Consider the following 14966-nt stretch of genomic DNA (forward strand, 5'->3'; position numbering starts at 1 on the left):
AGGTAAATCAGTTCTATATTCTTCAAATGTTATTTTTTATCTATCTAGACCTTTGTGTTTTTCTGGTTGGAGATTTATAATCAGACAGGGACGTGGTGTCGGCAACAAGATCAGCTGTGAGGGGAAACAATCCTCCTACTGTTAAAAGTGACACTGAAGGTTATAACAGTCGAAGTGCTCGCTGTCATTGAAGCATCACCCATAACAGAGGACAAGACACGCAAACACAGACACTGCAGAATGAACAAGAGAGTAATCAAGATGATAAACTCAAATGTTATTGCTCTGTGCTTTCAACGCTCAGCTCCCAACAGGTCTGTGGACACAAGTGTGCACGACTGCTGTTGTGAGTTCAACTCTCTGCACCAGGAGTACAAAATTAATAAAACTACAGACAGCAGAGTAACAAGAACTCTTTCACACAAGTAACATTTCATCTTACTTACTGTTCTTACTGAACTGGCACATTTCTGGTATCAGGTGCCATAGCCCTCACAGATGATTCTTCAGTTATCACATTGATTGTATTTCATAATAGAGATATACACTGTTAACTTAGTTGGAGAAATCACACTCACTTCGCCCCTTAATTTTACTCATCGTATTTTTTAAAAAGTGACTATATAAAGGCTGTCGTCCTTGTACTTTGGTCTTTTATGTGCTCATCACAGGTTGCTAAGCTGCCCACAATTCAGGTGCCAGGAGACAGAAATGTTTTTCTCTCAGCACATCAAACCTACACGTGTGAAGCCAGTGTTAGCTGTTCCTGTGGTTGGATGTAGAGATGTCCACTTTACATAGAAAAATCAACTATTTTAGTTGAATCTATTATGAAATGTCTATTACACATACCAATTACCTCAAATAATTGACTGACCTTTATTTCAACCATGGCCTACATTTTCACATTAAAAGCACTGAGCCGCGCTGTTAGCAGAGGATCTAAATAGAAGTAGACCCCCTCTCTGCAACACCAGACAAATTAAATCCTGTCTGACTAGTAAAACCCTTGAAACACAGAGGGGAGCTCTCCGTTTCTCTGCCTTGTGTGTAAACATGTCAGTGTATATGCTGCTGTATGTTGAGGAGGGGGAGAGATGGCAGCTTGCCACAGTGAACTCGCTGACCGCCCCCCTCCCCTCCCCTCCCCTCCCCTCCCCTCCAGCTCCCTGAGCAGCGCTGAGGCCAACTTCGGGATGGGAGCCAGTAGCAGCATAGCGAGGCTCAGGCACAGCTCAGCCCGGCCAACTGGAACACAGTCGCTATGTAGATTTCTGGGATCTTTCACGGTGTGTCAGATTACAGCGAGCCCTGTCCTCTCTGTTGCCTCGCAGGAGCATCTTCTGCCCACGCTGCCATGCCAGGGCCTTTTTTGGATCCATGTTAACTTGGCAGTGTACGACACATGTTCATAGGTTATAAGAGGATGACCATTAGACACAGGCAACACATACAGGATACTACAGACTGCACTAACACCCTGAACACAAAAGGAATGGTTTAACCATCTCCATCATTCCCCTGCAATCACACTCATTCACTAACCGTACATAACAGTTTACCTTTCAGGAGGAACAATGCAAATTGGGGAGACCAGAGGGATCCAAATGTTTCTATTTAATTATTTATTTTTTTAAAAGAAAAACAAGGTGTGCCAGCACTGTGTGGAGGATTTGGAAACAAACAGTGTGAAGCTGCTGCCATCTACAGGACATCTTCCATTCACTACAAGCCTCAGTAATTGTAAACAAATGTTAGAATAAATCCATTAAACAGAGATTAAGAAAAAAAAAAGAAAGCTCCTTCAAATACACCAGTTTCTCATTTATAATAGTTTTATGGAATGGCGATTCCAGACTTGTCTCAGTGCTTCCAAAAGCCTGGCTGAAAATAGATGCCCTATGTGCTTTCCAAAGGAAATTGTTACATCTTTGGACTTTTGTCAAAGCCAAAATGTCAAGAAATCCATAAAAATTGTGCTGCTGTCTAATTGTTTATCAGTAACAAACCAAACACCAACTGTATATGTTGGATTCATGGCATCACTATACATGTTCAATACAATAATTTTTCTCCATGACAACGTAAGATTTTAAATCGTGTGATTAGAGTATAGCACTAATGCAAAAAACACAAAATCTAATTGTCTTCAATGTAGCAACTAATACTAAAATTCAACTTTATTACAATAATGGACAGCAACAACTGGTTCAGAATTTCACAAATAAGGATTTTAAAGAATTTTATTGAAACAAAGATCAATTTCAGTCCCAGTCCCTTATGGTTTTCAAAAAGCGTGCTTTGGGTTTTAGCGCCAACATTTCATGACTCTTCTCCAAAGCCCTCTTTACTTATACAGCAGCATGTATATACTCAGAGAAAAGGAAAAAAAACCTATACATCAGGTCATTTTGGCACAATCAACTCATACAACAGTACTCCTGTGCTGGCATATCGTTACTTTCACACAGTTTGCTCATTCACAATGGATTTTGACCGGAGTAAGAGGTGCAATACAGTAATCATGTCAGAACGTTTCTAGAAAACAAGATACAGTAAGGATGGTGAAAAGTGTCTTTCTTGTTAAAAGGTTGCAGTACTGGGCGACGCCGAGTGTTCAAGACATTCACCTTTACAAACTTCACGTCCTTCGCCCCGGACATCGAGTCCTGGACCCAGCCTCAGTCTTAGACCCAGCAGCATTGTTGTGATGAGTCTTGGCGCATTGGCCTTAATGTAGTGTTTGCATTAGGAGAGTGATATCAACTGAAACCTGGCGTTACATTGAAACGCTTTAGCCAAGTCATGCAAATCCCATCTGGAGCAAAAAGGAGCCTCCTCTGACTTCTCACAAGAAAACACTGACAACGTTTCCACTGGATGATAAATTCTTACAAAAGAAATGATGACAGTAAGTAGAGAATACTGCGACATGTTTCTTTGCTAACATTTGGTAGAGCATTTTGTTTCATCCCACTCGGTAAGCACTTTGGTATACATGCTGGTCAGAGCCATGTCAAATTGATTACATACCATCTCTGCTGGACTAGGCCTTTGCTTGGATTTTGATATCCTTGGGCAGTCTTCATCCTCCCCCCCCGCCCCAAGTAAAGATACAAAGACTGTTCATTGTAACACATTCATAAAGCATGCACTCTGATGGACAAAGAGAAAGGTCATTTGGACAAAACCCCCAGGTAACAGCAAGATCAGGAGAAAAAGTGCTGATTTTTCATATTCACATAAAAAGATCGATATAAGAAATGCATTCGCTGACTAAACTCGACTCGCTCGTTCATCAGGTTGAGTTCTGATACAGCATTTCTATTTAGTCTACGGACATGTCGAGTGCATCCGCCTTGACGCGACGCTTCTCAGAGAGGAGAGCTGATCTAGGAAACAGGTTTCAGGTCAACCTCCGCGAAATATCTGACATCACATTTGAAAAGGCAAAAACTGGTCGCAGGTGAGCCCTCCTTCTCTTGACAGGCCTCCACCTGGAAGATGATCAAGGATGGCTTCATCTTAACAGTCGTCTCGATGGACTCTCACCCAGGTCGATGAGCAGACAAAAGGTTTTTTTAATCTTTTTTTTTTTTTTTTTTTTAAAGACACTGTAAACACTATTTTTACATAACTAAAAAAGTGACAATGGTGACTTAGGAGACATCAGATCTCTGGATCAACCTAAGTTTTGAACATATCTGAAGATGAGAAGAAAAAGCCTGCAGATCTGCATCACCTTACAATTAGAGGATCTTCTGAAGCATGAGTACAACTGGCAATGAACTCTTCAGATAACTTTGAATAATTCTATTGCTACAAAAGCCATCATAACCTAAACTGGAAAGACAACCAACTAAGAGCTAAATCTAGTTTTTCCATTGACTACAATATGATGAACAATAACTAAAAGGACCACTGCTGTAACCGATGAACAAGCACTGCGGCTCGCCATGACTGAGTGAGGGGACTGTGTTCAAAGAAAATCTACAGCTTGAGAATGACTGCAAACTTTTCGCACACGTCCCCTCTGTTAAGACATCTGCACATGATTTTAGAAAAGAAAAGCCAAGCGCACCAACCTGCGTCTGACTGTGTGCATTTAGAAGCATTGTTTTGATTTAATCAACAGTAATATCTGCGTCTCTTTAAAAGAGAGAGAGAAAATAACGCCAACAGATTGACAATTAGATGGGCAAGGCAGCTTCTGAATAAAATACTGGCTGACATTCAAGATATGAGGACAGAAAAAAAGAGACAGCTTTGAAGTACTGATATTAAGGAGTGTAAAACAGATTCATTCACCCCCAGCTAAGTGTCAAAAATAAATAAAAAGAAAAACAGAGGAATAAATTCAACGTCACAGCCATTCGATTGAGAATATGGGGAAAACTGATGCATCATTCACTTAACTTCTCTTTACTCAAAAACAAATCAGTTGCATTTGGCGTACAATCTGCAGTTTTCATCTCAGCGTCCCCTTCTCTCCAGTTTCAAAAAAAGCAGGAAAGATTATTTGGATATCTCCCGAGAAAGTGGGAAAATGTCCATGTTTGACTCTTTCAGACCTCTGTGCACTATAAGCAGGGTGGGCTGTTGAGAAAAAGACAAAGCCACACAGAACCTTTTTTTCTGGATGCATTGTAAATACACAGACAGATGTGGCCACACCAGGCACAACCCCATCTTCCAAAAACAAAAGAAAAAAAAAAAAAAAAAGAATAGAAAGAGAGAGAAAAAGATTGTGTGTCCTGCTAAGTCCTCACTAGAGCCTTTGGCCCCAATGAGGGGAATACTCCCTTCATGGCATCTTTCAAGAGAATTATTTTTTTTAGCACAAGCGGAATCCAGAGTTTTCCTTTATCTGCTTGGTTTCCAGAGATAACAGGGAAACAATGTCAAGGGACTACTTTTAAAGTTGCTGTTGATCGTACTCTGCAATAAGTCTCTTTATATGTGCCAGTTTGTTGTGTAGATATTCACAGCGGTTCTTCTCTTGGCTATAGTTTGGATTAATCTGAAAGGGATATGAAAAAGCACAGAGTCACAATCTGATAAACTATTGAAATACAGTTTATGTCATCAAGATCTGTTACAGTGGGACTTCAATTTACCTTTTTTATTTTATGATACTCCTGAAGTATCTGATTGTGGATTGTCTGTAAAGAGAAGACACACAAAAAGGGTATGAATAAAACTGATATCCTGTATAACGAACCAGTAAAATAAAATAGAGCATTACTGCAGTCACTCAAGACATTAATAATAACAAAAATAGTAGATTTGTGTGCATCTACCTTGTACTTGTCTGTGCCTTGTTGGAGCTGTTTGAGCTCATTGTCAAGCACAGTGAACTGCCGAGTGATGCCCTCTATCCGAGCATGCAGACCCCGGTACTCACTGTACTCGGCATTGAAATCATTTTTATACCTCTGACGCTGCTCCGGGGAGCCAATCACTGTGTACTTCCTAGGAGGGAAATAAGAGAACATTTGGGATTTTGAGAGAAAGCCACAAAGTATACATAAAAGTCTCTTCAGGCATTTAACTCACGTGACAGGGAACAATGGTCATTAGAGGGAGACTTGATGAGAGGTACCAACATAAACTAATGAAATTCATTTATTCCAGGGGTTTTCAAAGTTTAAGTAGAGCCCTGTAGTATTAAAAGTATTTTTAGTGCAAATATTCTTTAGGGAAGTTGTAGTAAGTAGTAGTAGTTTTTAGTAGTAAAAGTATGTTGAATTAGTAATCAGCAGTTCCTGTTTGCAGCGTACCCATGCATGTACATAGGAGGAAATTAAGGTAGTTTAAAGCCACTGCTGCAACTGTTGATCATGTTGCTAGGTGGGCCAAATTACGATATCTAGCTTCCTGTTGTTTCTAAAAACAACAGCATGCGCCTGTCCCTTTCACCTCACGCAATGTCTTTGTCTCACATCTCTCCCTCCAGGAGGCACACCTCACAATTTGAAAGCTACTGACTTATTCCAATGAATTTAAGGAGAACTCAAAGTCTCTTAACTAGCAGCATGGCTGTACAATCTATTGAGACCTAAAATTGTTAAATACTCACAATAAATAGTCTGCCACCTCAGGTGATGACGAAGGAATACTGGTACTGTTGCACAGTCCATTCAGATCTGAAACAAGGTCACAGACAGAAAATGGTGCTCATTATCATCATCATTATTTTTAATTAGCTATTGTCTACATCATTAATCTCTTAAACGTGTAATCCTCTAAAGATGCTGTCTGTATTTGAGGTTACTGAAGGCATAAAGCTGAACAGCAGGGGTCTCTGTTTAATCAGTGAGTCACATACTGGTCACATGATGCATCACCTACTCACAGTGATGACTAACTGGTGTCCATCCACATATGAAGTACTACTTTTATTCAGAAATTTCATCTGATGCAAGAGCTGTGAAACTGAATTTAGTAAATAAGACATTTTGTGCAGAAGAAGATATGTATGTGTGTGTGTGTGTGTGTGTGTTGTTCTCACCTGTGCTTTTGTGTGGAATACTGTTGCTTTTGAGGTTTCCTGGGCTCATCTCACAGGCTCTGTCAGGCTCAGGTGCTCGTTCCTCACGACTCTTCCTCTCCTTCTCCTTCTCTTGCGCCCTCTCTCTCACCCTTTCCCTGTCTTTACTCTTCTCCTTGTCTTTATGCTTTTTTGACTTCTTCCTGGACTTGTTGTTGAAGGTTGAAGGACTCTTGTCCCGAGGGCCATCCAGGCCTGTGTGTCCAGGAGATGATGTACCGATGCTGGGCGCGGTGAGCATTGTTGAACCCGAGAATAGTGAAGGAGGTTGGCTGAGCCTCTCGGACACCGCTGTTTCCTGAGAGTCACAATCTCTCCCGTTGTGGCTGGAGTCGTTGCTGACGTCTGACAGTGCTTCGAAAGGACGAGGGATATCCAGCACAGGGAGCTGCTGGGAGCTGGACGTCATGCCGCCATCTGACATAGAAACTGCCACTCCTGCCTGCGCACCACCTGCCTCTCCTCTTCCATTGGAGGAGCTGAGCTTGCCATTAACTGGGGCTGTTGCAGCCTTGCTGGCGAGGTGCGATATCCTGGGCTTTTTGTTAACAAGAGGGTCGATGAAGTCAGCGGCAGGACGTTTCTGGCAGAAAAAGAGCATTTTTAGTAACAGAACCTAAAATACGGTTCATTGTGAATTCAATTCACCTCAGAGAGAGCAAGAGGAAAACTGCAGTCCAAGTCAGAGCAAACAAAAGTGCTCCGAGGCCCCCGTTTACATCGTGCATTAACATGCGTCTTGGGTGATGCGACCTCACTTCCCCACTCCATATGCAAATAAACATGTACATCATTTCTGTTTGCAAAGACCAAATGCGAGAGGGGGCCCCTGAAATTAAAAGAAGTAGTTTGCAAAGACCTTGGCGCATGGGAAAAATCAAAACAATACAGACTGAGTCAATTCCATGGCGTGTTCCACACACGCACACATAATATAACTTGCGCAATTTAGTATGTACTGCCGCTTACGCAGAGGACATCAGTTGAGTAGGCGGTCCTTCAATATGGCCACACTACTAAAAGAATGTGGCCATGTGCGGCCCAGACCATGTCCGAATGTGGTCTGAGCGATTGGATCTCAGTGCATTGCCATGTGTCTTGGGTGCATTGCACACCTGCACTGAGCTGTCCACCTGTGATTGGATCACCCAAGATGCATGTTAATGCCAGGTGTAGACGGGGATCATAGGATCTGCATTCTCAGTAGCACCGAGACCTTGATGACTGTGTCTTTTCACAATACCAGGTATTACATTACTGACGGGCCCTGTTTGACCCAGCCCACACTAATGTCTTTGGGAGTGGCTGACCAAATCACTGTGTGTTGGCTGTCCCAACAGGAATACTTCTGGGTTCTGAAACAACAACAACAAAAACCAGTGAGGAGCTCCGCTTTGGCCTGAAAGGCTCTTTGGACTTTTTTCACACGAAGCAATTTTGAAAATATTCTTACTTTGGCCCTCCATCCATGCTCATTTTTTACACCCCAAAAACAGATATATGAAAACACTCTGCAGGTTGAATAAAACAGTGTGTAGCCGTATTGTCAGAAAGCCATATTTCTAAGATCATGGGGAGCATGAGACAACAGAACATAGTGAGATCCACAGTCCCACTTCAGATGGTGGCTGTAATAAAGATGAAGACGAAGAGATTTTACCTTTTGTTTCTGTATTCCAAGTGTGAATGGAAAACTTTTGCTAGTGGGGACGGAAGTTATTTTCATCTTTGTGTGGACGTAGTCTCGCCCTGTTTGCCTTGCAGCTCTTCCTGATCCATCCCTCACCTATCTGAGGTTTACACATAGCTTTACCTGCTGTGTTGTTCTCTTTTTATACCAATGAATCTAAAGAAGAGCCTGGGGTACCGCTTGCTTGTGTGTTTGTGTGGTGTGTTTACTGAGGGAAGGAGTGGAAAGGAAGAGGCATACAGTAGGTGTCTAAGGTGAGAGGAACCTGAGAGGAAGGAACTATTAAAATAACAGAGCAGCTCCTCCTCCCTCTACCTAATCGAAGTGTAAACAACGAGTAAACTTGGGAGTCTTGACTGACCTAAAAAGAGAGCGGCAGGACAAGGAATATGAAAAAAATGAATTATGCAATGAAAAGAGTTTTATTAAAATGAAGTGTACCATGGGGGCAATTTGGTTTAATAACAAAGCTCCTGTACTCATGCCAACAAGATTTGTTTAAAAAGGTTCTTGAAGGGCTCAGAACAACCGTTAGTAAGTAATACTGGTGAACTGGAACCAGTTCAGGAAACACAAATCAGTTTGGAATTTAGAAAAAAACCCTCCCTGGGAAATACCAGAAATCACTAGACTGCAGGGACAACCCAGTGAGCAGGCTGTATTGTTCAGTAAATTAGTGGAAATTTTGGTTAGATTGGATTTCCTCAATTCCCCTACCATGTCTACAGGATCAGCTGGAAAAGCAGAAGGCAAAGAAGATCTAGTTAAATATTAGCTATACAGAGTGTATTTACACTCTACTGAAGTAACATCGAGCAGTTTGACAGTCTCAAAATACAGTACAATAACCTACGCCTAGAAATGAATAAAATTATGAAATAACTGCACTGTTGAAAGTCTTTTCAAAATACTGAAAATTACTTGGAAAATTAGTACACCATGATGCATATCGTTAACCTTCTGAAATATCACAAGCATATCATCCATCACTAGCCACAGGGGAAGAGGAGTTTCAGTGCAGAAAGTGAATGCAGAGTGGCAGCTTGGGGACAGGTAAGTGTGTGGAAGTGGGAGACAGGTAGAAGAAGGAACAGGAAGCTCACCTGAGAGGGCGAGCTGCTGGCCGGCTCTTTGGGTGGGCTCTCCAGTGGAGGGGCAGAGCTGTTCTGGCCCTGGCCCTGGCCCTGCTTCCTAAGATATTGAACACACACACACAAGAAAGCTTGATATCGTTTCTGCAGGCCATTTCTATCTACATACAGATGTATGGAGGACATTAAAAACTAGTTACAACAGTTGCTTCGTGAAGCTGAGTGGGTAGCTATGACAACAGAGGACAGGAGGACCTACTTGATAGAGCAGCATTTTCTCATAACCACACACTTAATTTTGAAAAAATGGACAAGGCAAAATTTCAGTCATTAAATCTGTTTAGAAATTACTAGTTCAACGGTCTTCAACTTTCTTTTTAGAACATTTAATACATATTTGGCTGTCTTTTTGTCTCTACAGAAGAACAAGTATAATCTCACACACTGCTGCATGTTTATTTAATGGTTGAACAATTTTGGCAGCTAGTTCAAGAAAAGTGAGAAAGCGGCATGACACTCTACAGTGACAGTGAGAAAGCGAGAGAGAAAGAATATGGCACTGCAGCTCACTTTGGGTATGGATGTTGTTTGGGAGGTTTATCAGACAATATGCACTACACTACAAAGTTAACCACACGGACATTCACTGGGATCAGGGACGCACTGCATTTGTTTTCACACCATTCTATCCCTGACCACCTCCACAAGACGCTTGAGTAACTGTGCAGTATTCACACCTGTATTTAGAGTTGCCCACTTGTGATCACATCAGCCAAGAGCCATCTCAGTGCCAGGTGTGAACAGAGCCTCAGATTGATTATGATGCACTAAACTCTGACCTCATTATGTACCAGATTAATCTGTCACACAGCAGAAGTGTCAAAACAAAAGAGCTGTGCCAATATACTGCTATCCAACCAAGATAAACAGTGCTCAACCCACTCAGCCAAGACTAAGTCAATCCTAAGCGTGACAACCAACCCATTGATCCAGTCTTGTTTTAAAACATAACATATTCACAAGCAGTCAAGAGTTTATTATCAACACTGAATTGAACACACCATTCTAGCTCTAGTTTAAAGGGTTTTCCAACAAAGAAGCCACTGTTACAAACATAATCTGACATGTAAAACAGCACTTTGCACATGCAGAGATGCCACAGTTGATGACATTATCAGAAGGGGGTAGTTGGGTACACAGAGTCTTGTCAATGCCCCACCCTGGTTCAATCAGGGCGCGTGTGTTTGTGTGTCTGTGGTGGGGACAGTCAGATATACAGGGCAGGAGCTACGAGTGAGACAGCAGGCTAACCGATATGGCTGAACCTTGGACCGCTGCCACCTCACACACGGATCAGCATGTGCTGGAACAGCGTTGCATCATGTGCGTTCCAGTCATGTTGCTGTGCTACTCCTGCGTGACTGACTGCATTAGCTCAAAACTCTGGAGGAGCTGGGGGAGGTGGTATTAGGCAGGAGGCTATGGTTGTTATTAGTCAGCTGATAAACTCACAAACAGAGTTCAAGGTACATTAGAAAGAGAGACACACAAATAGGGTGCAAGTATGTGTACAAATGCAGGCCTTTACATACAAAATACAAGCATGTACACACATTAACAAAGAAATTACACAGAGTAGCCAGAAAAATAGAAATCTATGTCCACTGTAATACAACAGTACTGTAATAAATACTAACGTCGAGAAACGTTTTTAAAAACTTTTAATGGCACTGTGCCAGAAAGGCTGTAGTTATTATATTAACTAATGTGAGGTGTTTTTGTTCTGTTTTGTTCACAAAATACCAGAAACAGCTTTCAAAAGCCCACAAAACTATGTCAGTAACAAATGCTGGACATTTCAGGTAAGTATTGTAAGGTAGTGTATGTTGCTTACTGTACTTTTACTTTACTGCACTACATTAAACCATGTACATTTTTCTTTTATTCTGGTCACTCAGTGTTAATCCTCTAACTGCCGTTAGAGTTGTACCACAGGTAAAACTAAGTTTATCATGAATAGGAGCTATTCTTGAGTTCACTCCGTAAACACAAACTGAGAACCAAGCATTGCTGCCTGGGCTATATATAGCCAGCTGGGAGCTTGCTTTTCCTTAGTGTCCCAGATCCTGAGAAACCAGATTTTTCCACTGGGAAGGAGGCCAGCAGCTCATGCTGTCAACAAATACAACACTTAGACGAAATTCAGTGGAGCACGCCGAAATCTTCCTGGGGACACACAGACACACCTGCCTTTCTAACGAATATGAAAAGGTGGGTTTTATACAAGCGTAGGTTTTACGTAATTATGTAATTTAAAGTGCACAGAAGTCAATAAAAGACAGCCTTTTTTATCCTAATCATATCTCATATACCATAATCTTAATTGGTTATGCACTAAGATATTAAAAGGGATAGATTTTGCACACATACATGTCATTCCTTTATAGAAGGATGTTTCTCTACAATGCTTGGCAGCTCTGCATTTCTTACATACCAGAGCCATCACCCTGTTGCTTCACTCACGCCATGGAGCGTAAACACAAACGACACAACAAGGTGCTTTACAGTTTGCAGTGTAACAAATCTGAATTCCACCCTGAACTGTAACTTGAGAAAAGTCTACATAGTTAAAGCTAATATAATGGAAGAATATCCACTGCTACTGTAACAGCTATTGTTTCTCTCTCGGTATGCTAGGTCACCTATAAGACTATTCACAAATGTTGCACAATGAACTACCCTGACTCATAACATCATCAGTGTTAAATATAAAAAAGAAAAAGGCCACATATGCACATTACACCAATATATGTAAATGTACATGGACTTCACTGCAAAATATGTCACTTAACATGTATTCCACATGTTTTAAATAACAGTTCAGCTGCTCTAAATTCATGGCTGATGAGAATCATCATCCGAACAGGGTGACGTGTGTGTGTCAAGTGAGTGTAATCCACATCTTCGACGTACCGAAACAGGATCCTCTTGAGAAGCTGCTGGTCTCCTTCTGTGTAGCCTGGCCAGTCCTTCTGAATTTCCTTATACAAAAAGTCCTTCAATGTGAAGGTGTTGTCTCTCCCATTCAGATTCGCCACCTAAGAAATGAGAAGGAGGCATGGGTGAGTCTACTTGCCTCCGCAGCTGAGGATATTCAGAAGCGATAGCTGCACTGTGAGGTCTAAGTGAGTGACTCAAGGGGAAAATACTGAGGCAATAAATGTATGTGTAACCTGTTGCAAGAGGCTATCCAGGGAGTCCTTGTCTAATTGCGAGAGGCCATCTTTCTGCAACCTCAGGATCAGCTCAGGCTTCTTGTAAGGCTTAAGGGCCAACAGGTGTAAGAGGCGCTCTCGGAGTGGCCTGTGTTGAGTTGTGCCCTTCTTTAGCGTACTGCTAGAGATGATGACAGGCCGAGATGTCCTCCGTAACGGGGCGATGTCTGAGAGGCCAGGTGCCGGTTTCCGGATCTGAACCTTCTTACCTAAAAGGTGTGGAGGAGAGTTTGACATTAGAGAGGTTGGATAAGGAATAGTCAGGCAGATTTCTAAATAAAAAAAGTTGTCAATGTCATCACAGTATTTTCTTTTAACACAGACAATTTATTAAGTTAACTATTTTTTCTAGGGTTTTAAGGGGGGTGGGGGAATGTAATTATTCTAAAGAAGAAACTAGTTTGTACTTTACTCTTCATTTCTAAGTTGTGATGAGAATTTAAAATTATGGGAGGAATTTAGTACTACAATCTAGCACTGAAACAAAAGGGCTGGTACAAAAGGACTCAAGTGACTTTTTGGCTGGCAGCCAGCTGTGCTTGTTTCCTCAAGAACAGAAAATAACTATAAGCAAGAAATATATTGATTTCTGTCAACACCTTTTAACTCAGTGAGTGATAATGGCTGAGGGAACCAGATGACTCACAAAAGATGCATCATGCACTGATCTTTACGGCTGCCACGTCCACCAGAACTCACCTTCCATTACACACTTCAGCTATTATCACCTTCTCCCACTGAGACCTTTTTTCAGCTGATTCAGATCAGTCTTGTTTTGCCTCCTACTGACACCGAATCACTCTTCGGCTCCACAGCACACATGTAAGTTTTTGACTTACGGCTGAACAGTGAATAGGCTTACACTGGATTTATTCCATTGCAGGTTTTCTTTTCTTGTTTTCTACTGCAGCTGTAGCACGATGTGTTTTATAGCGCAGGTCAGAGACCAAAACAAGAAGTTGATGTGTTATGCCTGGGGACATTTCTGCCTCTGTGTGTTTAAATTACATTCATGGGGTTAAGGAGAAAGAGGATCAGTGTGCATGTGGAACATTATATGTTTGACCAGTGAGGAAGAAACCACCATCACATTCAATAAAGTCCTGGTTACAGATGAGGCATACTGGCAGTGTGCTGGCCCTCTGCCATTCAGCCCCAGACCCAAACAATCTGTCTGGTGCAATGTGAACCCATTCACCAGCGCAGAAAGGCTACATAAACATATGGACCATTTGGATGTTTGCAGGGTACAGAAATTCTTCCAGTCTCTTCACGCCTGTTAACACCTTTATGCCGTTTCAATGGAGATATGTCCGGTGCATGTTTGGTGGTCTGCATGTGTCTGTACCATGTCTCCTCACCTACGTATCTGCCCCCAGGCTTGATGACAATGGCACTCCTACTGCGAGTCTCTTCCTCAACCTGAGCCATGTTTTCCCTGGCCTTCTGGTAGGAGTCGTCTGTGGCACATACTGTAATCTTGTCCTGGATCCCACCCAAACAATCCAGCTGAATGCTCCCTTCACTGCCAAAACAAAAGAGGAGACAGGGACAGAGGGGGAGAGAGAGACAGACAGAAAACAAACCAATACCATGTTATAGTTTGCTACTTTAAAAATACTGAACACAAATCCACCACTACAAGTTAATTCTCAGCATTGAACTTAAATCTCTTACTATTTGCAATAACCCATCCCTTCACTGTGCATTCCTGCCCAGATGAGATCCATTAAACACCCTGAGGGCACAACTATTATTTTTTCAATTTCCATCCAACTGTGGGTTCCCACAGTACGACTCACTGCCGCATCAAATCCCATTCTTTCCTGACTTTCCGGCTCTCTTTGATTCCCCTCCACTTTGATGAGGATTTGGCAGAAAATGAGATGGAGCTGGCGCAGCCAGTGGAAGCTGAGCTCTGTCATTTGGGTTTTAGATTGGAACTCAAGGGTGATTAGCATCCAGTCAGAGATGTGGATGAACTCCACCTGACCCACTTGTTAAAAATATTTTCAGAATAATGGGGTCAGAAACTTGACAGTGATAGAAGCAGAAGATTATTGTTGTTCCCCATTCAGTTTTTGTACTTCCTTCCCCTTCAACACAGACATGTGGTCCTATTCATCCGATTCAGTCGACACATTTTTAGAACATGTAAGGGTAGACAAGGTGTGCAGAATGAGTTTAATGTTTAACAAACAGATCGCCTGGAAACACTCAAAAGACTGTTGATTATGATGTATGACATGACACAGAAATCAAAGACACAAAGGTCATGATTCAAATGCTCATAGACAGTTAATGCAAATTTGACATTACAGTTAGTGAATTTGTGTGTCTGAAAAAGAAGAATTAGTTAC

At 41.8% G+C, this 14966-nt stretch overlaps 1 protein-coding gene across 1 annotated transcript in view; it reads right to left on the reverse strand.

The window, feature by feature from the left end:
- Positions 1 to 4915: 4915 nt before the first annotated feature.
- ell (elongation factor RNA polymerase II) overlaps positions 4916 to 14966 on the reverse strand; it is a 28522-nt gene continuing 18471 nt past the window's right edge. Inside the window, exons 5-13 of the mRNA XM_070909068.1 lie at positions 13968 to 14131; positions 12565 to 12815; positions 12305 to 12429; positions 9344 to 9431; positions 6512 to 7133; positions 6080 to 6146; positions 5301 to 5472; positions 5118 to 5162; positions 4916 to 5020 (exon numbers count right to left, since the gene is read on the reverse strand). Of these exons, the coding sequence (XP_070765169.1) occupies positions 4916 to 5020; positions 5118 to 5162; positions 5301 to 5472; positions 6080 to 6146; positions 6512 to 7133; positions 9344 to 9431; positions 12305 to 12429; positions 12565 to 12815; positions 13968 to 14131 (1639 nt within the window). The remainder of the gene's footprint in view (positions 5021 to 5117; positions 5163 to 5300; positions 5473 to 6079; positions 6147 to 6511; positions 7134 to 9343; positions 9432 to 12304; positions 12430 to 12564; positions 12816 to 13967; positions 14132 to 14966) is intronic.

This window comes from Enoplosus armatus, chromosome 7 (assembly GCF_043641665.1).
Source record: "Enoplosus armatus isolate fEnoArm2 chromosome 7, fEnoArm2.hap1, whole genome shotgun sequence".
NCBI lineage: Eukaryota > Metazoa > Chordata > Actinopteri > Centrarchiformes > Enoplosidae > Enoplosus > Enoplosus armatus.